Below are 26,272 nucleotides of genomic sequence, written 5' to 3'. Positions count from 1 at the left end.
CTGGTGTTCCTGAGTTTGGGAAGCTTCCTTTCACCTCCCAATTGGTGTCCACAGCCTGTAATATTTTCATAAGGCCCAACGTCCAACACCAGTCAAGCCTCGTGTTGAGCTGCTGGTAGCAGAGTGCGTCAGTGAGTCTGAAACAGCCTGAAACCAGTTTCCAGGGCAGTTCAGGCTGACTGCATTGATCTGTTGCTGACCTGCAGTTTTCAAACACGAGTTCAACATGTGCTGAACTCTCAATGTTAACATGAGCAACATCATGTGTGTTTCACACCAGACTGTGATTGACACCCAATAGTAAAGCTGAAGACAGAACTGAAACATTTCATGTGGATAGAATTGAGTGAAATCTGTGACCAGCAAGGAGACAATCTATAATCCCAAAACAAAATATAAACAAGTGAAATGAATCAAACCAACGTAACAAAGCTAAATGATCAAGCGTTTAAAAAAAAATATTTTTATTGGCTATTTCAGTTTACACTTAGTAACACTTTAGGTTTAATATTTACAGCACGTGTGGTTCTTATATTCATATTGATATTGTCTTTCTTGGTGTGTCTTCCTTCCACCCTTCCCTTCTCCCCACCCCCCCCTTCTTTGTATCCCCCTTTTTCGTTGTACTGTCGCCTGGTTCCTATTCTCCCCTTCCCCCGCTTTCCTTTATGCTTTCTGCTGCCTGCCTTGCAGGTTTGGGGTGGGATGGGGGAGGACCTTCTGGCCCCTCCCACCGTGCTTCTCCCTGTAGCTCCCCTGAGTTCTCTCCTCTCTCTCCCCCCCCCCCCCCCCCTCCTGTCTATCTTCTCCCATCTCTCACATTTCCCCCTACTCGCAGTTGGCTTCGAGCAGGGCTTGGAACAAGCTGACGAATTGGCCCTATGTTTTGAGGAAGCCTTCTACCGACCCTCGGGTGGTATATTTGATCTTCTCCAAATGGAGAAATTCCACCGGGTCTGCCAGCCAGTCTGCAGCTGTGGGTAGTGCTGCTGATCGCCAGCCGAGCTGGATTTTCCGGCGGGAGAATAAGGGAAGCGAAAGCTTTCCGCCGTCCCTCTCCTCCATGTGTAGCTCTGACTGCTCTGATACCCCGAAGATTGCCATCTTGGGCATGACTCCACCCTCACTCCCACAACCTCGGACATTGCCTCGGAGAAGGCTGTCCAGAACCCGACAAGTTTAGGACAGGCCCAGAACATGTGGGTGTGGTTGGCCAGGCCTCTCTGGCATTGTTCACATTTATCCTCCTCCTCTGGGAAGAACGTGTTCATTCGGGTTCTGGTCAGGTATACTCTGTGCACCACTTTGAACTGCATTAGGCTGAGCCTTGCCCAGGAGGAGGTAGAGTTGGCCCTGCTCCAGACTCCCCAGCCAGTTCTGTCCCCAGTTTGTCGCCCTATTTTGCCTGGCTTCGTCCAGTGGCAATCTCGCCCTGTCCAGTAGCTCTCCGTAGCTTTTTCCTGCAGTATCCCCCTTCCTTACTGTCTGTGTTTATCAGATCTCTAGTAATGTGGGGCTGGATTCTCAGTTTTTGGGTCCAAGTCCCCATACCATGAAAACTGCCGTCAAAAGACCACAGATTCACCGTCTTGCTGGGGGCTAGCCTGCAGCCGTTGTAGACCTCACAGCTCTCGCTTCCGATACGGCCCCCAGCACTCGGGTCAGAGGACATGCATGTGCAAGGCACTGGCCTCCAGCGGCTACACCGTGCTCTGTGGCGGACTCAACCCGTGGACCTGACCGGTAAAATAGTGCCCCGCATCGGCCGCTCGCACGCTCTGGACCGCCCGCATACATTGCCCCCAGCCCTGAATGAAGCCCCTCTGCCCACCGATTGGCCTTCCCCCGACTGTGGTGGCCCCGGGCTAAGTCCACAGTCGCCTCCCGATGTTCCTGGACGGTGGGACCATGAGAGGTCCATGCCGTCGGGAATTTGGCCGGTCGGGGATGGAGCATCGCAGGGCAGGCCTCAGGCAATGGCCTGAAGCAGTGGATATTCGGTGCGGCGCACTCCACCAGTCCGCCGATTTTCGGGGAGCGGTGAATTGAAGAACCGACGCTGCTCGCAATTGTGTACGCCAAAACGGATTCTCCGCCCCATCACTGAACGCGATTTCGGCGTCAGGGAGCGGAGAATCCAGGCCGTGGTCTCCGGGGCACTGGGGTATCGAACTGTCACCTTGTGGAAAAAGTGCTTTACCTCTAGATGTCGAAGTCCCTGTCCTGTCGGTAGTTCCACCTCCTCCGTCAGTTCGCTCAGTGTCTCTAGTCTGTCCCCTGTTAAAAGTCCCTGACTGTCAGTGTCCCCCCGTCCTGTCTCCATTTTTTGATGGTGGTATCTAGCATGGCTGGTGAGAACTTGTGGTTTCTGCAGATGGGGGGCACGGGTGACATCTTGGTCAGGCCGAAATGTTACCTCATCTGATTCCACGTCCTTAGTATGGCTACTCCCACTGGGCAGGATTAGTATTTCACCAAAGTGGGGAGGGATGGGAGCGCTGCCGTGTCGAGGGCCCAGGGACTCCTCCATCTGCACCTATTCCGTGGTGGGTTCACATACCCATCCTCTCACTCTCTCTGCCGTAGGTGGCCAATGGCAATATTGTAAATTTGGTCGTGCCAAGCCGTCCCTATCTTTTCTCCTTTGCTGTGTTGATTCTGGAAATCTCGGGTTCCTTTGGCTTTGATCTTTGGGTCCTCACTTCCCACAGGGATAGTGCCAGAGGACTAGAGACTGGCGAATGTTGTTCCTCTGTTCAAGAAAGGGTAATTATAGGCTGGTTAGTCTTACAGTGGAGACCAGATACCAGTGGTGTACCATGGGGATCAGTGCTGGGTCCTCTGCTATTTGTGATTTTTATCATTGACTTGGAGGAGGAAGCTGAAGGGTGGGTCAGTAAATTTGCTGATGACACCAAGATTGGTGGAGTAGTGGATGAGGTGGAGGGCTGTTGTACACTGCAAAGAGACATTGATAGGATGCAGAGCTGGGCCAAAAATATGGCAGATGGTGTATAACCCTGATAAGTGTGAGGCGATTCATTTTGGTAGAAAACATTTGAATGCGGATTACCGAGTCAATGGCAGGGTTCTGAGGAATGTGGAGGAACAGAGAAATCTTGGGGTTCATGTCCACAGATCTCTGAAGGTTGCCTCTCAAATGGATAGAGCCCTGAAGAAGGCCTATAGTGTGACAGCGTTTATTAACAGGGGGCTTGAGTTTAAGAGCCACGGGGTTATGCTGCAACTGTAAATGACGCTGGTGAGACCATTTGGAGTATTGTGTGCAGTTCTGGTCACCTCACTATAGGAAGGATGTGGAAGCATTGGAAAGGGTGCAGAGGAGATTTACCAGGATGCTGCCTGATTGCAGGATAGGTCTTATGAGGAAAGGTTGAGGGAGTTAAGGCTTTTCTCTTTGGAGCGGAGGAGGATGAGAGGCGACTTAATAGAGGTTTATAAGATGATGAGGGGGATAGATAGAGTGGACGTTCAGAGACTATTTCCTCGGGTGGATGTAGCTGTTACAAGGGGGGCATAACTATAAGGTTCAGGTTGGGAGATATAGAAGGGATGTCCGAGGTAGGTTCTTTACTCAGAAAGTGGTTAGGGTGTGGATTGGACTGCCTGCTGTGATAGTGGAGTTGGACACTTTAGGAACTTTCAAGCGGCTATTGGATAGGCACATGGAGCACACCAGAATGACAGGGAGTGGGATAGCTTGATCTTGGTTTCAGACAATGCTTGGCACAACATCGAGGGTTGAAGGGCCTGTTCTGTGCTGTACTGTTCTATGTTCTATGTTCTATGTTCTTACAATCCCCCCCACACACAAATGCCATGATCATTTTGTCTATGTTTTGGAAATGAAGATGAAGATCGGTATTGAGCTGAACAGGGAAAGGAACCTCGGTAGTAGTCTCCACCCTCCCTACCAGGGAGGGCAGGAGTGTGTCCCATCTCTGGATGTCCTTTTTAACTTCATCTGCCAGGCTAGTCAGATTCCACTTATGTATCTGTGTCCAGTTCTGGGCTATTTGGATCCCAGGTAGGGGAATTTGTTTTGGGCTAGCTTGAATGGGAGTCCCTCCAGCTCTGTCCCTTCCCTGTTTGGGTTCACTGGCTCTTGCCTAAGTTAAGTTTGTAACCCGAGAAAGTTCCAAACTCTTTCAGGAGCTGCATGATTGCTCTCAGGCCTTCCTCCGATTCTGAGTCATTATTACATTCATCAACCGCCTGATTCTCGCAGTAAGCTGCCTACCCTTGACAAAACCTGTCAAAAGCAAGTGAGTTTGGGGTACTTTGGGTTCTATCGTGGGACGAGGCAGGATGCCCGCTCTCCACGATGCTTTTCGCCTTGGCATTAGAGCTGTTGGCAATGGCACTTAGGGCGCCGAGGGATTGGTCGGGAAGGGTTGCTGAGCATAGGGTTTCGCTCGTGTGAATTTCTTGTTATTAAAAATTTCGGGCTCGATGGCAGCAGTGCGGGGATTATGGAGATCTTGGGGGAATTTGGCCCGTTTTCGGGATATAAATTGACCATGTGGAAGATCCAGCAGAGGGCTCCAGAGCAGAGCTACTGATCAGCTGTTCTGGGGAAATTTGCATACGTGCAGTGCGGTCAGCCTAATTTGAAGGTGTACCTGCGAAGGAGACCCAAGGAGTTTGAGTGAAGGAAAGCATCCAGCAGAGGGCAGCAGAGCAGAGCTACTGATCTGCTGTTCTGGGGAAATTTGCATACGTGCAGTGCAATCAGCCTAATTTGAAGGTGTACCTGCGAAGGAGACCCAAGGAGATTGAGTGAAGGCTAGCATCCAGCAGAGGGCAGCAGAGCAGAGCTACTGATCAGCTGTTCTGGGGAAATTTGCATACGTGCAGTGCGGTCAGCCTAATTTGAAGGTGGTTTGTGGAGGGGCTGTTGTCAAGTGACAGTTAAACCCGAAACACTTTGTCAGTGTTTCCCACCCTACCTCCTCCTCTAACCAAAAAAAAAAGCCCACGGTCGTTGGGAAGCGGGAGCAGGGGCCTGTCGTGAAGGTGAGTGAGTGCCTTTAAATTTGCTTAGCTTTCTGCGGGAGCAGGGTTTGAGGGAATATCAGGTAAGCTCTTCCTTTCTTTTTCTTTTTCTTGTTTTTTTTTAATCTAGAGGTGATGTCAGGGAAGGCAGTACAATGCTCCTCCTGCAGAATGTTTGAGGTGAGGGACACCGTCAGTGTCCCTGCTGATTTCATCTGTGGGAAGTGCACCCAACTCCAGCTCCTCAGAAACCGTGTTAGGGACCTGGAGCTTGAGCTGGATGAACTTCGGATCATTCGGGAGGCAGAGGGGGTCATAGATAGGAGCTTCAGGGAAGTAGTTACACCAAAGACTGGAGATAGATGGGTAACTGTAAGAGGGACTGGGAAGAAGCAGTCAGTGCAGGGACCCCCTGCGGTCGTTCCCCTGAGTAACAAGTATACCGTTTTGGATACTTGTGGGGGGGGGACTTACCAGGGGTAAGCCATGGGGTGCGGGCCTCTGGCACGGAGTCTGTCCCTGTTGCTCAGAAGGGAAGGGGGAAAGGAGTAGAACATTAGTAATTGGGGACTCAATAGTCAGGGGCACAGATAGGAGATTTTGTGGGAGCGAGAGAGACTCACGTTTGGTATGTTGCCTCCCAGGTGCAAGGGTATGTGATGTCTCGGATCGTGTTTTCCGGGTCCTTAAGGGGGAGGGGGATCAGCCCCAAGTCGTAGTCCACATTGGCACTAACGACATAGGTAGGAAAGGGGACAAGGATGTCAGGCAGGCCTTTAGGGAGCTAGGATGGAAGCTCAGAGCGAGAACAAACAGAGTTGTTATCTCTGGGTTGTTGCCCGTGCCACGTGATAGTGAGATGAGGAATAGGGAGAGAGAGCAATTAAGCACGTGGCTACAGGGATGGTGCAGGCGGGAGGGATTCAGATTTCTGGATAACTGGGGCTCTTTCTGGGGAAGGTGGGACCTCTATAGACAGGATGGTCTACATCTGAACCTGAGGGGCACCAATATCCTGGGGGGGGAGATTTGTTAGTGCTCTTTGGGGGGGTTTAAACTAATTCAGCAGGGGCATGGGAAACTGGATTGTAGTTTTGGGGTGCGGGAGATTGAGAGTATAGAGGTCAGGAGCACAGATTTGACTTCGCAGGAGGGTGCCAGTGTTCAGGTAGGTGGTTTGAAGTGTGTCTACTTCAATGCCAGGAGTATACGAAATAAGGTAGGGGAACTGGCAGCATGGGTTGGTACCTGGGACTTCGATGTTGTGGCCATTTCAGAGACATGGATAGAGCAGGGACAGGAATGGTTGTTGCAGGTTCCGGGGTTTAGGTGTTTTAGTAAGCTCAGAGAAGGGGGCAAAAGAGGGGGAGGTGTGGCGCTGCTAGTCAAGGACAGTATTACGGTGGCGGAAAGGATGCTAGATGGGGACTCTTCTTCCGAGGTAGTATGGGCTGAGGTTAGAAACAGGAAAGGAGAGGTCACCCTGTTGGGAGTTTTCTATAGGCCACCTAATAGTTCTAGGGATGTAGAGGAAAGGATGGCGAAGATGATTCTGGAAAAGAGCGAAAGTAACAGGGTAGTTGTCATGGGAGACTTTAACTTTCCAAATATTGACTGGAAAAGATATAGTTCGAGTACATTAGATGGGTCGTTCTTTGTACAATGTGTGCAGGAGGGTTTCCTGACACAATATGTTGACAGGCCAACAAGAGGCGAGGCCACATTGGATTTGGTTTTGGGTAATGAACCAGGCCAGGTGTTAGATCTAGAGGTAGGTGAGCACTTTGGAAACAGTGACCACAATTCGGTGACCTTTACGTTAGTGATGGAAAGGGATAAGTATACCCCGCAGGGCAAGAGTTATAGCTGGGGAAGGGCAATTATGATGCCATTAGACATGACTTAGGATGTGTAGGTTGGAGAAGTAGTCTGCAAGGGTTGGGCACACTGGATATGTGGAGCTTGTTCAAGGAACAGCTATTGCATGTTCTTGATAAGTACGCACCAGTCAGGCAGGGAGGAAGGGGTCGAGCGAGGGAACCGTGGTTTACCAAAGAAGTGGAATCTCTTGTTAAGAGGAAGAAGGAGGCCTATGTGAAGATGAGGCGTGAAGTTTCAGTTGGGGCGCTTGATAGTTACAAGGAAGCGAGGAAGGATCTAAAGAGAGAGCTAAGACGAGCAAGGAGGGGACATGAGAAGTCTTTGGCAGGTAGGATCAAGGAAAACCCAAAAGCTTTCTATAGGTATGTCAGGAATAAAAGAATGACTAGGGTAAGAGTAGGGCCAGTCAAGGACAGTGGTGGGAAGTTGTGTGTGGAGGCTGAGGAGATAAGCGAGATATTAAATGAATACTTTTCGTCAGTATTCACTCAGGAAAAAGATAATGTTGTGGAGGAGAATGCTGAGACCCAGGCTATTAGAAGAGATGGCATTGAGGTGCGTAGGGAAGAAGTATTGGCAATTCTGGACAAGGTGAAAATAGATAAGTCCCCGGGGCCTGATGGGATTTATCCTAGGATTCTCTGGGAAGCCAGGGAAGAGATTGCTGAGCCTTTGGCTTTGATTTTTATGTCATCATTGGCTACAGGAATAGTGCCAGAGGACTGGAGGATAGCAAATGTGGTCCCTTTGTTCAAGAAGGGGAGTAGAGATAACCCCGGTAACTATAGGCCGGTGAGCCTCACGTCTGTTGTGGGTAAAGTCTTGGAGAGGATTATAAGAGATACGATTTATAATCATCTAGATAGGAATAATATGATTAGGGATAGTCAGCATGGTTTTGTGAAGGGTAGGTCATGCCTCACAAACCTTATCCAGTTCTTTGAGAAGGTGACTGAACAGGTAGACGAGGGTAGAGCAGTTGATGTGGTGTATATGGATTTCAGTAAAGCGTTTGATAAGGTTCCCCACGGTCGGCTATTGCAGAAAATACGGAGGCTGGGGATTGAGGGTGATTTAGAGATGTGGATCAGAAATTGGCTAGTTGAAAGAAGACAGAGGGTGGTTGTTGATGGCAAATGTTCAGAATGGAGTTCAGTTACGAGTGGCGTACCACAAGGATCTGTTCTGGGGCCGTTGCTGTTTGTCATTTTTATAAATGACCTAGAGGAGGGCACAGAAGGTTGGGTGAGTAAATTTGCAGACGACACTAAAGTCGGTGGAGTTGTAGACAGTGTGGAAGGATGTTGCAGGTTACAGAGGGACATAGATAAGCTGCAGAGCTGGGCTGAGAGGTGGCAAATGGAGTTTAATGTAGAGAAGTGTGAGGTGATTCACTTTGGAAAGAAGAACAGGAATGCGAAATATTTGGCTAATGGTAAAATTCTTAGCAGTGTGGATGAGCAGAGGGATCTCAGTGTCCATGTACATAGATCCCTGAAAGTTGCCACCCAGGTTGATAGGGTTGTGAAGAAGGCCTATGGTGTGTTGGCCTTTATTGGTAGAGGGATTGCGTTCCGGAGCCATGAGGTCATGTTGCAGCTGTACAAAACTCTGGTACGGCCGCATTTGGAGTATCGCGTACAGTTCTGGTCGCCTCATTATAGGAAGGACGTGGAAGCTTTGGAACGGGTGCAGAGGAGATTTGCCAGGATGTTGCCTGGTATGGAGGGAAAATCTTATGAGGAAAGGCTGATGGACTTGAGGTTGTTTTCGTTAGAGAGAAGAAGGTTAAGAGGTGACTTAACAGAGGCATACAAAATGATCAGAGGGTTAGATAGGGTGGACAGTGAGAGCCTTCTCCCGCGGATGGAGGTGGGTAGCATGAGGGGACATAGCCTTAAATTGAGGGGTAATAGATATAGGACAGACGTCAAAGGTAGGTTTTTTACGCAAAGAGTGGTGCGACCGTGGAATTCCCTACCTGCAACAGTAGTGAACTCGCCAACATTGAGGGCATTTAAAAGTTTATGGATGATAATGGCATAGTGTAGGTTAGATGGCCTTTAGTTTTTGACTTCCCATGTCGGTGCAACATCGTGGGCCGAAGGGCCTGTACTGCGCTGTATCGTTCTATGTTCTATGTTCTATGTTCTAAGAGTGAGGTGGAGGTGTTCCCAATTTATGCCAGAGGGCGGGAAAGGAGAGTATGGCAGTTGCCATTTAGGGTGGTGGGGATGAGCTTCAGATACCCAGATACCTAGGCATTCAAGTGGCGCAGAGTTGGGCCCAACTACATAGATTGAACTTGTCTCGATTGGTGGGGAGGGGAGGGGGGGGTGGGGGGGGGGGGTGGAGATGAAGGTGGATTTTAGGAGTTGGGATGTGTTAGCGATGTCACTGGCAGGGTGGGTGCAGACAGTGAAAATGATTGCACTGCCTAGGTTTCTGTTTGTGTTTCAGAACCTCCCTATTTTGATCTTCAGTCTTTTTTTCAGAAAGTCAATGGCTATGAATGAAGCAATATTATCTGAGGTCACTAAAAATCCATCAAATCGGCAAAAAAAATGAAGTTGTTCTGCCCAAAGTGTTTGTATCAAAGCTGAGTTTGAAGATCTGAACCAGACACACAGCTGGACACAACAGCAGGTACAAACCTACTCAAAGGAATTGCTGACCAGAAAGGCCCTGAATAATCTATGTGGATTGCTGGAAAAACATGAGGAGTTAAAGATTATGTTGAATGCTACTTCAGAAAAGGCTGCATTGGAACTATGAATAGTGACAAAACAATGTCCTGAAGCTCAACATGAGTTCGCAAGAGGTCAACAAGAAAATACACAGTTGAATAAACAGCTAATTGTCCTTCAAGTTAAAGTTAGAAGCCACCATCGTTCTTTCCCACCCGGTAACGTGGAAGCAGACGCCCTAGCGAAGGCAGGCTCTCGCCATGGCCACTTTTGGCAACCCCCCGAGAGCGTCCCAGTACACACGGCCCAGGTCTCACAGACCAATATTCAAGACTTAGCCCAAGCACAAAATGAAGATGAGGCACTAAAGGAAATTTTAAAAGGAAACTTCCCAGCCCCGATGATAAGTTTAAAGATACTTTGACAATCCATGAGGGAATCGTTTTAAAGGATGGCATTTATGTGGTCCCCACCCAGGAGAGAAACCAGATTATTTGCAAATCAATGATGGACATGGACACCAAGGGATAGAATCCACCCTTGCCCACCTCAGACCTCTCTGCTGGTGGCCCGATTTAAAAACTGACATTAACCATTACGTTGAGAATTGTTTAATTTGCGCACAGAGCAACCCGGATAGACATGCGAAGAAAGGCCAGCTAAGACACACCGGCCCTGTTAATGGCCCGTGGACAAACTTGCAGTTAGACTATATCGGTCCCCTCCCCCCTGCAGAAATGGATACAAATATGTGTTGGTCGTCATCGACACATTCACAAAATGGGTAGAAGCTGTCATTTATGAACAAATACCATCAAAGCCACGGCAAAAATTCTAACTGAACAGATTTTCACTCGATGGGGACTCCCGGAGTATTGAGTCGGACCAAGATTGCGCTTCACAGGTAGGGTCATGTAAAATGTCATGACGGTTTTTGGCATAAAACAGAAGTTTCACATTGCCCATCACCCGCGGTCCTGTGGTATTGTGGAACGCATGAATCGGACACTAAAGGCCACACTTAGGAAGTTAGTACAGCAGCATAATACGACATGGGACACAGTGCTCCCATTCACACTGATGTTTATTAGAAACACGGTGTCGAGTTCGACAGGTAACACCCCCCATACCCTCATGGCCGGACGTCCCATGAAGGGACCGAGTATTTATTTGGACTTGATTTGGCCAGACCCGCAGTCACCGCCCTAACCCACGAGAAAGCGATCCAAACCATGTTGGAGAATATTAAAGCAGCACAGCTCACTGCAGCTGTTCGACTAGGCGCTAGATGAAAGCAGAGTAAGGCCTGCTTTGATAAGACAGTACACCCGACAGAGTATACAGTCGGAAAGCAAGTCATGATCTCCCTGTACAATCCCAGTTCATTCCTCACCCTAAATTTTTAGGACCCTCCTCAATTTCTGACAAAGTCAGTCCCTCAGTTTACAAGATCACATATCCTAATGGAAAATCAGGACGGTCCCATGTAAACTAGCTTAAGGTTTATGGAACACAGTGCACCCATTCACACCACCTCTCATTGACAATGGCAGACAACGGAGACCTTCCCACTGACACCCACATCCTGCCCTCCCCTAGCAGTGATAGCACATCCACAGACACAACCTTGACCCCACCCCCAGAGGCAAATTTCACCCTGGCACTCGATTCGGCTGCTAGCGACGGCGATAGCGACAGCGACAGCGACAGCTCAACTGATGCCCTTAATAGGCCTGAACAATCGAAACACAGACCAGGCTCCAGTCACTACGGCCCCAGTGACACCGACCACGATATGTTCAGCCCCTTAGAGACACTTTATTTGCCGTTACCAGAACCTGACCCACCACCCGACGATAGCGACACCCCCCTTGCCCCCACCGCCCTACAGAATACAAAACACTGGCATCGCGCCAATTCCTGTCGTCTGACACGGAATGACGAGATGGACCCCACATTGGCACACGCCACATTGGCACTAAAACTCCAGGCACTAGTTTGGCACCCGGGAGATGGTGATAACTCCGAGTCAAACTTCCACGATGGTAACTCCTTTGAGACCCTTTTTGCAATGGAACCTTGAGGTGTCCAGATGATGAGAGAAAGGAACCGATTGAGAGTTACGGTGTCCTACTCCCTGATGGAACCTGCCCACATTCTTCTTTAATTTGTTTTCAATGTTGAATGTTCTCTCTCTTGTACAACTTTGTGTGTTGAACCCAGGCACATTTCTTTATACAGTCATGACTACTCCTCTGACACCACATGGCAGTTCAAGGCACAAGTTTGCTGAAAGTCCATATGTGCCCACATTCTTACCATTCTTGGAAGGTCACTCAGGCAGTGGAGTAATGGCACTGATCCCTGTCCTGCCTGAGGGCCCCCTATACATTTGGTTAGCCAAGCTCGGGTAGTGGAGCAACGACACTGATCACTGCCCTACCCGGGGATTCCACCCGTTCTTGCCCTGCCACGTATCATATGCACCCCATTCAGTGACTTATTTTCTAAACTCTTTTGCTGTTATTTTTACATCTGTGGTTTAAAGAATGCACTTTTGCCACAACCTTTGCCCCCTTTCCGGCGGCCCTTCGGTTGCTATCGCCCCACCTGCTATTTACAATGTTCAAAACACTTGATTGAAATGAGTTTGCAGAGGACGGAGAAATTGTCTGCCCACTCAGCCCATCAAACACAGGCTGCACTGTGACAGATCTTTTTTCGGACGTCTTGTCTCCCAAATGGTTGTTTAAAAAAAAATGAGAGAATCTCATATGGTGACGATACTAAATGGGAAATTGGCGTTAAGGAGAAACAGACAGGCAATTGAGATATTAAGCAACAAGATAATAACAGATATGCTTGTACCCCCAGGAAAATACGGACATACCTCAAGACAGAGAAAAATATGGACAAGGTGAAGACGAACCTGATGATCTGCATCATGATCGTCGTGGGATCACTACAGTTGCGCGCATTAGCGGATCCTACACCCCTCACCACACAGGCCCTAAACATGACTACCCAACACGATACGCCCAGCCCGGACACTGCACCACACATAGAAACAGCCACTGATACCCCCACATGGTGTGAGAATATCATAAATTGGTCCTCCCTGTCGTACACAGTAGAGGCCCTTCTGGTTATAGCTACACTTTGCAGTATCCTCCAGACGATCAGACTTTGGAAATGGCGAAGGAGAGCCTCCCTTCTCCAGTATAGACACTTGGAGCGCGGTTGTTGTTCTTTTAATAAAGTTACCTTCTTTGTACATGGACATTAGTGTTAAGTAGAAATGTGATGTTGCTGTTGTGTATTTTAATTGCAAGATACGTTCTTTGGTTATTAGATAGCAGCATGAGTGTAGTCTAGTTAGAGACAGTTGGAGGTTCCCCTTTTTGTGTAAAGAGACTGAAGTGTATGTTTGAATGTTAAGTGCCACCTTAGAATTTTTAGAGATATGTGTTGTATTAAGGAAAACTTAGGTAAATATTTCGACCCATAGGACAGAGTAGGATAGAACCTGTCCTTGATGGAGGTACCCGGCATGTCAGAGAACAGGAGAAGATCCAGTACTGTGATCATTCACACTTCGTGTTGAGGATCATGAGGACGGAATGCAGCCATCTGTGATGGCCACTTACAACCAGGAACAGAGAAGGTCCCAAAGCATAGCGAGAAAAATGGGCAATGCGAGATTCAGGCAGGTTCAGAGCCTGAATGTATATTTGTGAGTGAGGAATCCAGACGGTATCGAAACCCCCAACTAAGTAGCATTTGATGGCCCATCTCTGCCAAACAAAGGACTGATATTTGAGGACCGATACAGTCCCAGACATTTCGGCGCCACTCCCTGTACTCGGGAAGTGTAAACAGGGTCAATGACGGCTTGCGACACGCCCAGCCATCAGGACAACCGCCCATTTATTGGTTTGAATCAAACATAGTGATCAGGAATTACCCAATTAGTGGGGTCCAAACTGAAGGACCACCCAAAAGAGTGCGAAAGCCCTCCAGAATAAAAAGAGAGACCTCCATGTGTTCGTTCTCTCTTGGACCTGGCGCCCCGGCAGCACCACCAGAAGCAAGTTCAAGTTCACCGCCCGCTACCAGACGGATGAGCCCAGCTGAGCAGCAGTTACTTCTACAGACCCGATCGATCCAGAATTGAACAACGGCCACTGTCCCTCTGACCTAAGCCGGGTGCCTGAAGTTAAGTACAGGTTGTCATAGTCGCTAGGTGTAGTTTCACTAGTAGTGTTTATGTTGCATGATTAATTGTGTGTGTAAATAAAGTACCCTTGATCTTGAACTAACTAACTGGTTTGGCTCTTTGATCAATAGCCGGTTGAACCTTGTGGTGGTATCATTTGATATCTGGCGACTCTGAGCAATGTGGTATAGACATCCAAAAGAAGGAGGGCAACCTCACTGACTGCCATATTTACAGTAGGTTAAAAAGGCAACACTTTGTAATGATAATTGAATAATTATTACAGTTATTACAAGTTTAATCTGTTCGGTGGTTTCCTCTTTCTAGTTGATCTTCTCAGTTGTGTCTTTAAAGTATGCAATTAATCTTCCACATCTTCTTGCTGTATAGGTGTCAAGTAAGGATTTGGAAAATCAATGGCCGTGAAGATGTTATCTTGATCAATAACATGTTGAGGTTGAGACTCAACATGATGTTTGATGCGCAACAGTACTCTTCTGTTTCATCTGAACATAGAACCTTGTTCAGTCTGAACTAAGTATTATCTTGGTGCAACTTGGTGCAACAAGTAGAATAAATCCATACCAACCTTGATCCATGGATTGGTGATGAGTTCAGTTTTTTCCATACTTTCTCTGCACTGCACGGCCGATGCATTTGGCAGATTGGGCATTCCTGTCCATATGTATCAACATCCCTGTTGATTCTAGGCCAATATACAGATTATCTTGGCCGTCAATGAGATTTTTCTATACCCTGATGACCCTTGTGAATCTGTTACAGAATTCCTTGTTCGAGGCTTGCAGGAATCACTATCCTATCTCTTTTGAGTTGGAAACCATCTATGACTGTGAGGTGATCTTTGATACTTTGAAAGGCAGAGCGACAGCCATTGGGCCATCCTTCTTTGAGGTATTTCATCATCCTCTGGAGCGTCAAATCCTTTTCTGTTTCATCTTTGATGATGCGTAGATTTTGGTCAGACACTGGAAGCAGTGGAATCAGTGGACACTTGGGTGGCGGTAAGTGGTGAGGCAGCATTTGAAAGCAACTCCATCTTGTTAGCAGCAAGAAGCTGAGGCACGAGTTCAGCAAATCAAATGGCAAGATAGCCAGTAATGTTGAGAATCTCATGGGAGCTCATTTTTGGCACTAAGTGCCATTGAATTCGGGCTGCAATCTCGCCAATGCAGCCGTCAAGAAACACCCTGCCAAAGGCACCCAAAATGACACTTCAACGTTTTTCAGCTGAAACCCCGCCCATTGATTTTGAAATAACCAAGATTTTCCCTCCAGAAGGAAATGAATCTGGTCAAAGAAGACAGATTATCTGCAAGGAAAAACGTAACAGACTTCCGGTGGTGCCTATGAGGTGAGCAGTCGCACACAAGGTGGCTCCCGCTGGAAGACTTGGCTTTTGGCCCTTTTTACGCAGTAAGCGAGTGTCGTGATGGGAAGAAAGTTAAAGCAATTGAAGTTCATTGGTTTCTCCTCCATTGTGGGATGTTGGCGGGTACAATATGAGGCTAGAAACAAACAAAGCCCCGCTCCTGATTCAGTGGAGCATTGTAGTGGAGTGAAGGAGAATATGGCGGACCCCGCTATGTCATTGATGCCCTCCCAGTTCCCGATGGAGCAGTTAATGGAGTTCATCATTGGAGAATTCCAGAAGCACAGGCAGGCAATGCCGGAAGACGTGTCAAAGACGGTTGAGGTAGCAGTAGCTCCCCTTCACGTGGCGATGGAAATGATGAAGCAGTGACTGGAGTCACAGGGCTCGACAATTCGGGAAGTTAAGAGGGCGGTCTCAGACAACAGCAACAAGATTGTCTCTTTAGAGGCAGAATTAACAATGCTGGCGGTGCCTCCCAAAGTTTTGACGGCTCGGGTGGACGACCAGGAGAACTGATCCAGGTGTCAGAACCTGAGGGTAGTCGGGTTACCAGAGAGAATCGGATATACGAGCGCCACCAAATATGTGGCAAAGATGTTCGGGAAGCAGGTCGGGGAGGGAGTCTTTGCAAAATCCCCAAAGTGGAATGGGCCCACAGGTCACTGCACCAGAAGCCGAGAGCCGGGGATCCGCCAGGGGCAGTAATTGTTCATTTGCATAAATATTTGGCGAAGGAGCAAACCTTGAATTGGGTAAAGACCATGCGAGACTGTAGCTGGGAGTTATACACCATACGAAGATCCGAGGACATTGGAGCTTATCTGGCCAAATATTGAGCTGGCTTTAATGAAGCCAGGACAACACTCATCAGGAACAAAGTTCGATTTGGAATTCTGAACCTGGCAAATTGTGGGTCACATTTCAGGACAGAAAGCATTATTTCAGTACACTGGAAAAGGCGAATGAGTGTGAGGAAAAATGGTTTGGGGGAGAATTAATGGTGATTATATACAGTTAACTGGGGTGGGATTCTCCATGGGCCGACAGCAAAATTGGGAAAGCAGATTGGGCGGAGAATCCATTGTGAAGTCAAAATTGTGGCAGGCGCCTGGCGTATGCCAACTTGCAATGCTCTGGCAACTTGATGGCGGCGTCAATGCATTCTACTCTGCAAGTACTGTACACGCAGTTTGCATATCATTAGTAAGCCTGACCGGATATTCTCCTGGGTCTCCACTGATGGTGAATGTCATTTGTCGTTTCAAAAAACAGGCACCGTGGCTGGTGTGGGAGAGAGAAGGGGTAGGACACGCAGAGGCAGCCGATCATGCCGCTGGCTAGGCTGGCGGGGGAGGTGGCGAGGGGCCTCTGCCATATCTGGGAGGGCTGCAGGAGTTGTTGGGGGTGACCATGGGATGGGCGTGGGATTGAGGTGATCCCCCCGCGGGACTGGGGTGTCCAGGCATGGACCATCATTACTGCCATTTACAAGGCAGCCAACATGCTGCGCACGTAACTGACCGCCCACCATGATTCCTGGTCTTGCAGGGTGCCACCGGCTGTATGGGTGCCCGCACACCATCACCCTCACACAGCACCCTCTCCCACCACACCAATCCCCCCCCAACCCCAACAGCTGCAACTATCTAGTGGGTCATAATTTGGCCCACCCAAGGGCAATGGCCACAAGGGCACCTTCAAGAGGCTGCCAGATGGGGGCCCAGGAGATTACCGCTGCATGGGTAGTGCCAGCTACCCGTTCCCCTGGCAGCAGAGATGGGCACCAGGGCCAGAGTACCCAATGGTGCCAGGCACCAATGGCCCCAGGGTATGGTGGGCACCTGATACCCTGGCAGTGTGCACAACACCTTCACTCCTGTCACACTCAACGGTTCCTAACCTCTTCGAGGCACACCCCTGGCTGGGGGTTGGCTCCTGTGTGACAGGGGTTACCCACTGCGGCCGTGGCTGGTAATGCTTATGCAGAGGTCACAGATCGACACGGAGACCCGTTACAATGAAGTCCATGCAGTGACCAGGTGTGTGATAGAGCGGTGCTTCAGCAAACTGAAGATGCGGTTCAGGTGCATGTTCCACTCTGGATGGGCTCCAGTATAGCGTGTGGAGAGTCTCCCACATCATGGTGGCCTGCTGCGTCCACCTCATCATCACACAGCAGAGGGGCGATGTGCGGGAGGAGGTGGATGAACAGCAGTCCTCATTCAATGAGGAGGATGAGGGAGAGGGCGAGGGTGTGCAGGACCTAGGGCCCGGGCAGGTACAGGAGGCCACATACGTGTGCGCCTGGGCCGGCGTGAACGGAAAGCTCTGATCACCGCCAGGTTCACTAAAAAGGGGGACTGACCAGCCACACGCACATGCCATCCCACACTCCCGGCTGACCACCCCAACCCATGGATACCCTCCCTGCACACCTCACCCCCACACCCCTTGCAACCCCCTCCGACATACCTATCTGCCTCACTATAGGGTGCGGCCGCTGGGTTGGAAGTAACAGCGGGTCTGGTCCATGGGAAGGAGGATGATGACAACCCGCTCTGTGATGAGCTCTGCTGTTCTGCATCGTTGACGAGTTCTGCCTCCTGCCCACGGTAGCATTTTCCACCATCCACTTGGGCGATCTCTGCATGCAAGCTGGCCATTCCATCACACGGTCCCATCGAATCCCTGGGGTGGCAGAGGTGGGGTCGGTGGGTTGGGGAGGGTGCATTGGGTGTCGGATCGAGTTGGGACACCGTAGCGGTGAGTCTAAGGCACTGTGCTGTTCCAGTACCTCCTCTCCAGGAGGCACCTGGGCCAAGCACACCCACAATGCCACCTTCTCCCAGCCCCCTAGCCCTCTGCGCCTAGCCCAGACCAGCCAATTCCTCACGCCCATCTGACAGAATACTGAGGCAGGTTGTAACATTGTGCACAGTGTTTAATGTGAACATATGGATACAGGTTTGTGCCCTAGTCCCGAATGCTATACTGTACCAACTTAACTGCTGTCTATTTCTCTGGCCTGACGGACCCTTGCGCTACGCCTACCTGGATCCCCAGGCAGTACATCAGGAGTGGACGCGGCCTGCTGATATTCCCGCCCTGTGACCTGGATCCCCTTTGGCGGCATTCTTCTGGGGCAATGGGGGCTGGATGGGCATGGCTGTTGCTTGAGTGTCCCAGGTGGTGTGGTGCCACCCTGTTCTGCCCGCTGCCCACCAGATGCACCAGGGACAGAAGGGGGGGAGTCTAAGGCACTGTGCTGTTCCGGCACCTCCCCTCCAGAAGTCACCTGCACGGGCCCCAGCACCTCCTCTTCCCCAGGGTGCCCAATGGCCCCTGGGCCAATCCATGGGATGGGGGTGCGAGCCGAGCTGACCCCTGAGGCTCCCCAACCACCTAGCACTGCCAGTCCTGGAGGCCCATGCCTGTCTAACCAGGGTCTCGATGTTCACGACCATGGGGCACAGGGATGATCCATCTCCATCTGGGACTGCGCCACCACCTTCTGGGTCTGGACCACATCGGCCAGTGACTGTGTAACCTCTCTCTGGGTTTGTGCCATGATGACCAGCAGTTGGGCAAGGCCGCCAAGGCCCTCAGTCATGTCTGTTGTGACTTGGCAACACTCTGGAACTCCTGTGAGAGGGCAGTCCTGTCCTGGTCCTCAGCCACCGCTTGCACAGTGTGCCCCAGGCCTTTGACATCTTGATCCATGTCCGCAACCTTTTCCCCCCTGGGCTACCATTGCAGACACCACCTGTGCGGTGTTGGCCTGGTTGGCGGGCATGGTTAGCCCTGCAGGCGGTTAACTCCTCCAACTTCACCGACAGGTGCTGGATGGTTGCTAACATTCCGTCACATAGTCCCTGGCTCTGAGACTGCATCTCCACAATAGATAGGACTGCTCTTTCCAGAAGCCCGGAACCTGTCCGGAAGGCAGCTAGTCCCTGAGGTCAGGGTGCCCTTTGACCATTCGCCCCCGCGGAGGTTTCTACCTTCATCTGCTGTACCGCTGAACGTGTGTGGTGCACAAAAGATTGAGTCCCGGGATCCTCTTCCCTAAATTACCCAGCCAGGGCCGTGAGCCCTCGACCTGCACCCAGAGACACCCCGGGGCACCAGTCTGGTGATGACACTGACTTTCCATCACAGCTGTCTCCAACAGCCTCTACCAATCCAGAGATACTCACCTCGGCTGGGCAATTTGGAGTCTGAGGGGGGGCCATACCCATGAAAAGGGGGATGAGATGGTGTATGAAGGGTGGGGGGTTGGGGGGGGGGGGGTGAAGGATGGGTATGAAAAGACCTAATAAAGGTTGGGGGTGTGAAGGGAGGAGTCCTGAAAGGGATGGTGCTCGAAAGGGTTTGGTCAGGAGGCCTGTAAATGGGGTGCCCTCAGCGACCCCATAGCGGGATGGCCTCACCTGAGGGGGACGGGAGTAATGTACATGTGTGCGAGGGATGGCATTACCCGTGGGTATGGAGTGTGGGGGTCCCTCAAGCTCACTGAGAGTTCGGGGCACACTTTCAAAATGGCAGCCCGATCTCTGAGGTGCCGATCTGGCCGACAAGTTCAGCTCCTCAGTGATGATAACATTTCTAATTGTGGCCCAGGAAGAAACTCCCCAAAGCTCCAAAAAGTGAGTGAAGAGTAGGTGAATACCGGTGTGGATCTCACCCAAAAATCAGGTGGGAAACATCCCGCCAAACTCACCCAAGAAATATTTTGGTTGAATCGTGTCCTGTGTCTGTAATTATAACGTTTGAACTATTTTGAACCTCCTCATATCCTCTTATTTTTCATCGATTTACAGTGTTTCCATTTAGTTGAGAGTGTGACAGTCACCATAAAACTTGGTAGTTTATGCCGAAGTTGCTCAGTGTTTAACAGAATGGAATGTTGTTTTTAAACATGTTCACAAGTGATCATAAATTACAGTTTTAGTTTCATGATGTCCTCTGGCTACAAGAAGTTCACTCATATCAACACAAGCAAACTCTTAGCCCCAGTTTAATTTTATTGGTTATTTGAATATTCAAATTAAATCAAGACAATTACAATTGAAATTGAAATCATTGTAAGGAAATCAGTATCTGCCGCCATTAAGTTTTATTCTTTTAAACCATTTTTATATCCTTTAGCCTTCCCCCATTTACTGCTTTCCCCCTCAGTGAGATGGTACAGTCTGTAGAAATGGTCTTTCTCGGGTATTGTCCAGGCTGCTCTGCGTTGGCCAATGAGGGACTCAGATGGTTTGATGGAGAGTTGGTGAAGCTGACAAGTTACAGGACAGCGAGACTCCCAGTGACAGAGGCTGAGATCTGAATGAACGCTCTGGATGGGAGTCCGATCGTCAGTCAGCAAATCCTCACAGCAACAGAATCAAGCTGTTGATTTATCTGAATAGTCTGCAGTGATTGTTGGCCCTTTCTCCGCTGTCACAGATGGAAAGCCTTTCACCCAATGGGGAACGTTTCTGTGAAGAGGCAGTAAGTGAAAGATAGGGGGGGCAGAATGGATTCATTATACCCTCTGTGGCTGGATTGGATATTGTTATTACACCATCATTATTAAAAAACACCATAAAATACACACTCAGAGTGCACTGAAGGTTATTGTAACAGCTGTTATAATGTTTTACTGTTAATATCATGAAACAGATGAAGATCCAAACAAAATATCTTGTTAATCTGCATTTGGACACCAGATTACATCTATCTCCCAGTTATTTAGGTTAAATTAGAATTTAAAGGAGGTGATTTTAAATCTACCCACTTGGTGAATTTACCCACTAGGTTAAACAGCTCACCCAAAATGGGCGGGACCTCATTAACATACAGGGACTAGGTTCCAGTGATATCATCGGGCACCGACTGCGCTGCCAACTCTGTCCTGAACCCAGAGCCAGAATCTGCAGAAACCAGTGAGTTTCCAAATCCCCTCAGCACCCACCCAAAACCCATCTGGAGTTACAATCAGACCCATGTTAAGCTGATTATTGGTTTAAACATGTTTAAACAAGAATTATTGTGAATTCTCTCCAATTGCCCTAATCTTTTCTTATTTTGTTCTTTTTCACACTCAGTAAACACTCCAAGGACATGGAAAAAATGCTATTTGGTTCGCTTATTAGTATGGATAGCATTCCAGAATAAAATGCAGGGTTTAGAATAATTACAAAACAATTAGTGTTTGAAAATTAAACACACATGAATAAAATGCTAATTTCAAAGAAGGCGAAAATAGAGTGTAACTAAAATGTAGCCGACTAAACCTGTTTATCGATCCGGGAGCATCAATATACTTTTCAAAATGTGTTTAGTGTTAGTTGGGAATGTCATTGTCGGCCTTGATGGAAAGGCGTAATTCACAAAGAGCACTGAGATATTCTTCATTGTCAGGATCGGACTCCAAGGCCTTTTCAAAGCATTTAATAGCTTCACATCTCTCACCATCCAGCTGGTGCAGGAACCCAAAAACACCAAGGGCCTTGCTTTCTCTAGGATTCCTGCGAAGCCGTCTTATTGCTATCTTCTCCAAGTTTTCTCGACATCTTTTCTGTTGTATTGAATCATAATTGACTTTGATTCCTTTCAGAAAATGGGTGATGGCATTTGATTCTGATTTCATGTGATTTAGTTCAAATAACCCAGCCTGTAAACATACTGCCTGCTTATTCTCTGGACGTATATCTTCCAATGTCAGTAAGTGGCTGTAGACCTCCTTCGCTTTGCAATGTTCTCCATTTAATGAATAAGTATCTGCCAAATCCAGATGGAGTTTAACAGATTTATATGGTCGATTCTCTATTGCCTTTTGAAAATGATTCTTGCAGAGTTTCATCAATTGAGCTTTCTGTTGGAGAGCAGCATTGCGAGGACCTTGGGCTGGAAACTTTGTCAGTTGATCAAATTTGACTCTGTAACACCAGCCCAGTTGATGGTGCAGGAAGTTAGAGTGTGGGGTAATTTCCAATCCTTTCTTCAACAGCTCCATAGCTTTTTCCACATCTCCGGCCGCTCTGTAAAATTGTGCTGCATAGCGAAGCACATATGGAAGATCAGGGGACTTCTGCAACGCTTTTTCAACTAATTCCATTCCATCAACTGAATTGAGTGTCTCCCCATTCTGATGGAACTGTAGTTTTAGAGCCAGCTGTACCATGGCTACAGAGTCATCTGGATCAAGCTCCAGCACACGTCTCCACTGCCTCACTGATTCTCTGGGCCCTTGATTCTGTGCTGTACCAGAGAACTGCTCCAGACGGGACAGAACAGTTGCATATCCAACATTCCAGTCTGTGTTATCTGGCTCTTCCACCAGAGCCTTTTTGAAACATTCCATTGCATCTTCATAATATTGACTATTACAATTCAACAGAGACCAACCCTTCTCCCCGTATACCTCAGGTATCAGTGCTGAGTATCGAGAGGCTTCAGGAAATTGTTGACAGATCCTCTCCAGTGTGTCGAGGTAGGACTGAGCCTCTGTCAGTTTTCCCATGTGATAATATACCCAGGCATAGTTTCCATAGGTGACGATGATTCTTTTGTCAAATTCATCTTCATGATTCTCCCTCAGAATTCTTTCAGCTTCCTTTAAGTTTTGAATTGCCTGCTTATAGTTTTCTTGCAGACAGTTTACAAAAGCGAGATGGTTGTAAGACCTGGCTTTATATTTCACTCCAAAATCTATTGAATCTTGTAATCTTTGCTTCAAATCATTCAGATCAGAGTTTTCTCTCTGTGGAACCCACGTGAAGTGACATTGAAGCCAATCAAGCTTCACTTTCAACAAATCCTCCTGTGCGTTACTGTAAGAGAAAACAAAAATTTATAACGCACCTTGTCTGAAGCTCTAACTTGTCCATGTTTCACATTTGACTCTTGCAATGAATTCTAACCCTGGCCTTTATGGTTAACACTAGATGATGCAGTGTGGTAATGGTATTTAGCAATGGTACAGCACCATATCAATTAATTTATATTTCAGGATTCTGCTGGTTACTCTCAACATTGAAATTACAAGTGAATCATTGTTAATATTTTTGGTGTCATGTATCCTGTGTATATACTTAAAGCCCACTCACTTACACAGAGTTAAAGTCGGGCTTACTGATTCCCAGAGGCTTTGGTAATTTGCTGAAATGAACCAGTTACTGAGGTTAAAGTTTCTGAACAGTGGCTTTGAGATCAATTGAAACTCATCATCTCAGAGACCAGAGAATCGTCTGAAAATCATACATCCGGGAATTGTATAGTAAGGGTAGTTTTAAGCTCCAAAATCCAGTTGGTTGAAGTTGGATGAGGTGCAAATTGTGAAAATATCAAACTACCAAGCCACCTCGAAATTCCCGACTTCTTGGTTTAGAGGCAAAGACACAGGGGCTGTCCATTTAAATACTGAATTAATGTGAAGCTGCACATGCTTCAAATTTAATTAGTCTTCCGATTTTAACCTTGGTCAGCTGGGTTTTGTGGCTTCTGTAAAACCACAGATAAAGTTACATGTCTTTCCTTATTGATTGTGGGCTACAGGAGGAGCAGCGTCTATCCCTCCTCAAGCTCCCCCACTTCCACGCATCTGGAACCACCCAATCCCCACCCCAAACACAAAACAAAGACCAGGGGCGGGATTCTCCGACCCCCTGCCGGGTCGGAGAATCGGCAGGGGCTGGCATCAATCCCGCCCCCGCCATGTCTCGAATTCTACCAACGGCAAAATGTCGGCGAGGTGTCAATCCCGCCGCCCGCCTCGGAGAATGGCGGGGGCCGGCGGGTGGCTATGGGTCCCGGTGCTGCCCGTATTCTCCCGGCCAGATGGGCCTAAGTCCCACCAAGTTAAGCATGGGTCACATCGGCGTAAATCAAGACAGCTATTTAATGGCATCAGCCAGTGCTGATGGTTAACGCCGTTCAGCGCGGAGGTAGGTCACCGGCGTGGGGGGGTGGCCGCAGGAGAAGAGGTGGCGTGGCCGCAGTCTGTGGGTGGGGGCAGAGGGGACAGTGAGAGCGAGTGCCGGGTGGGGGGGGGGGAATGTGGATGGGGGGGCTGGTGGCGAGAGCGAGTGCCGGGGGGGAGGAGGTGGGGGGGGGGGGGGGGGGGGTCGAGAGCGAGTGCCAGGGGTTTAGGGGGGTGGCGAGAGTAAGTGCCGGGAGGCTGGAGGGGGTGGCGAGAGCATGTGCCAGGGGGGTTGGGGGGGTGGCGAGAGCGAGTGCCAGGGGTTTGGGGGGGTGGCGAGAGCGAGTGCCGGGAGGCTGGAGGGGGTGGCGAGAGCGTGTGCCAGGGGGTTGGGGGGGGGGGGTGGCGAGAGCGAGTGGTGAGGGGATGGGGGGGGGGGGGGTGTGGCGAGTGCCGGGAGGCTGGAGGGGGTGGCGAGAGCGTGTGCCAGGGGGTTGGGGGGGGGGGGGGGTGGCGAGAGCGAGTGGTGAGGGGATGGGGGGGGGGGGGGTGTGGCGAGTGCCGGGAGGCTGGAGGGTGTGGCTAGAGCTTGTGCCAGGAGGGTTGGGGGGGGAGTGTCGAGAGCGAGTGGTGGGGGGATGGGGGTTGGGGGGGCTGGTGAGAGCAAGTGCCAGGGGGTTGGAGGTGGCTGGCGAGAGCGAATGCTGAGGGGGGAGGGTGTTGGAGGGGGCTGGCGAGAGCATGTGCCAGGGGGGTTGGGGGGGTGGCGAGAGCGAGTGCCGGGAGGCTGGAGGGGGTGGCGAGAGCGTGTGCCAGGGGGTTGGGGGGGGGGTGGCGAGAGCGAGTGGTGAGGGGATGGGGGGGGAGGGTGTGGCGAGTGCCGGGAGGATGGAGGGGGTGGCGAGAGCGTGTGCCAGGGGGTTGGGGGGGGGGATGGCGAGAGCGAGTGGTGAGGGGATGGGGGGGGGGGGGGGGCGAGTGCCGGGAGGCTGGAGGGGGGTGGCGAGAGCGTGTGCCATGGGGTTGGGGGGGGGGGGGGGTGGCGAGAGCGAGTGGTGAGGGGATGGGGGGGGGGGTGTGGCGAGTGCCGGGAGGCTGGAGGGTGTGGCTAGAGCTTGTGCCAGGAAGGTTGGGGGGGGAGTGTCGAGAGCGAGTGGTGGGGGGATGGGGGTTGGGGGGGTTGGTGAGAGCGAGTGCCAGGGGGTTGGAGGAGGCTGGCGAGAGCGAATGCTGAGGGGGGAGGGTGTTGGAGGGGGCTGGCGAGAGCAAGTGCCCAGGGGGGGCGGGGGAGATGCGAGTGTCGGGGAGAGTGCGCGTGCCGGGGGGGGGGGGGGGGGGGGGGGGTGGGGGGGGGGGGGGGGGAGGGCTTTGGAAAGGATGTTGTCTGCCTGGCCAGGTGCCATCCTCCCACAGTCGCGCCCATGCAGCCCATGGCACCTGGATGCCCGGGAGGGCGGGGGGTACGGGCAATGATGACATGTGTTCGTTGTCCCCCCCCCCCCCCCCCCCCCCGTCCCCCCCCCCCTTCCCCGCAGGCCATCATGTTTTCTGATCAGCCAGCGATGTTGGCCACTGTGGCAGCAGCCGCTATTCTACATGTTGCCCTGGAGGAGGAGGAGCGTGACAGAGAGGTGGTGCAGGCAGCCGCAGAGGAGCGTGCCGCAGAGGGGTAGGTAGGCACCAGGCGCCCAGGTTGGAGGGCCTCCCGCCCGACAGGACGAGGAGGAGGAGGAGGGGGAGAGGGTGGAGGACGTTGTGGCGCCACAGCGGCGGAGATGACCGAGGAGGCCCCATGTGTACCGGCTCCATTCGTCGTACCAGGACCTCACGGACCGGGAATGCAGGAGGAGACTACGGATGAGCCATGAAACCGTGGCATACATCTGCCACCTGCTGGCACACCTGGCACCACGTGGCACTGGGGGAGGACACTCTCTCCCCGTGTCCGTCAAGGTTACTGTGGCCCTGAACATTTATGCCACGAGGTCGTTCCAGTCACCGAGTGGGGACCTGTCCGGCATCTCGCAGACATCGGTGCACCGGTGCATCTGGGCTGTGACAGACGCCCTTTATGTAATTGCGGACCGCTACATCCGGTTCCCTGTGGGCCAGGCAGGCCAGGTAGCCCGGGCCGTGGGCTTCTCTGCCGTGGCCGGTTTTCCCATGGTCCA

At 50.4% G+C, this 26,272-nt stretch overlaps 2 protein-coding genes across 3 annotated transcripts in view; one reads left to right on the top strand and one right to left on the bottom strand.

Annotated features, from left to right (window-relative positions):
• The window catches only part of LOC119950988 (interferon-induced protein with tetratricopeptide repeats 5-like), a 999,792-nt gene that overhangs the window by 568,865 nt on the left and 404,655 nt on the right, over nucleotides 1–26,272 (top strand). The gene's annotated exons all lie outside the window — the stretch shown is intronic.
• The window catches only part of LOC119950956 (interferon-induced protein with tetratricopeptide repeats 5-like), a 189,296-nt gene continuing 183,219 nt past the window's right edge, over nucleotides 20,196–26,272 (bottom strand). For both annotated transcript variants that reach the window (XM_038773984.1, XM_038773985.1), the window contains exon 2: nucleotides 20,196–23,013. In XM_038773984.1, coding sequence (XP_038629912.1) covers nucleotides 21,525–23,013 — 1,489 coding nt within the window. In that variant the 3' untranslated portion in view covers nucleotides 20,196–21,524. The remainder of the gene's footprint in view (nucleotides 23,014–26,272) is intronic.

This window comes from Scyliorhinus canicula, chromosome 16 (genome assembly GCF_902713615.1).
Source record: "Scyliorhinus canicula chromosome 16, sScyCan1.1, whole genome shotgun sequence".
NCBI classification, from domain to species: Eukaryota; Metazoa; Chordata; class Chondrichthyes; order Carcharhiniformes; family Scyliorhinidae; genus Scyliorhinus; species Scyliorhinus canicula.
This window is presented reverse-complemented; position numbering and strand designations above follow the sequence as displayed.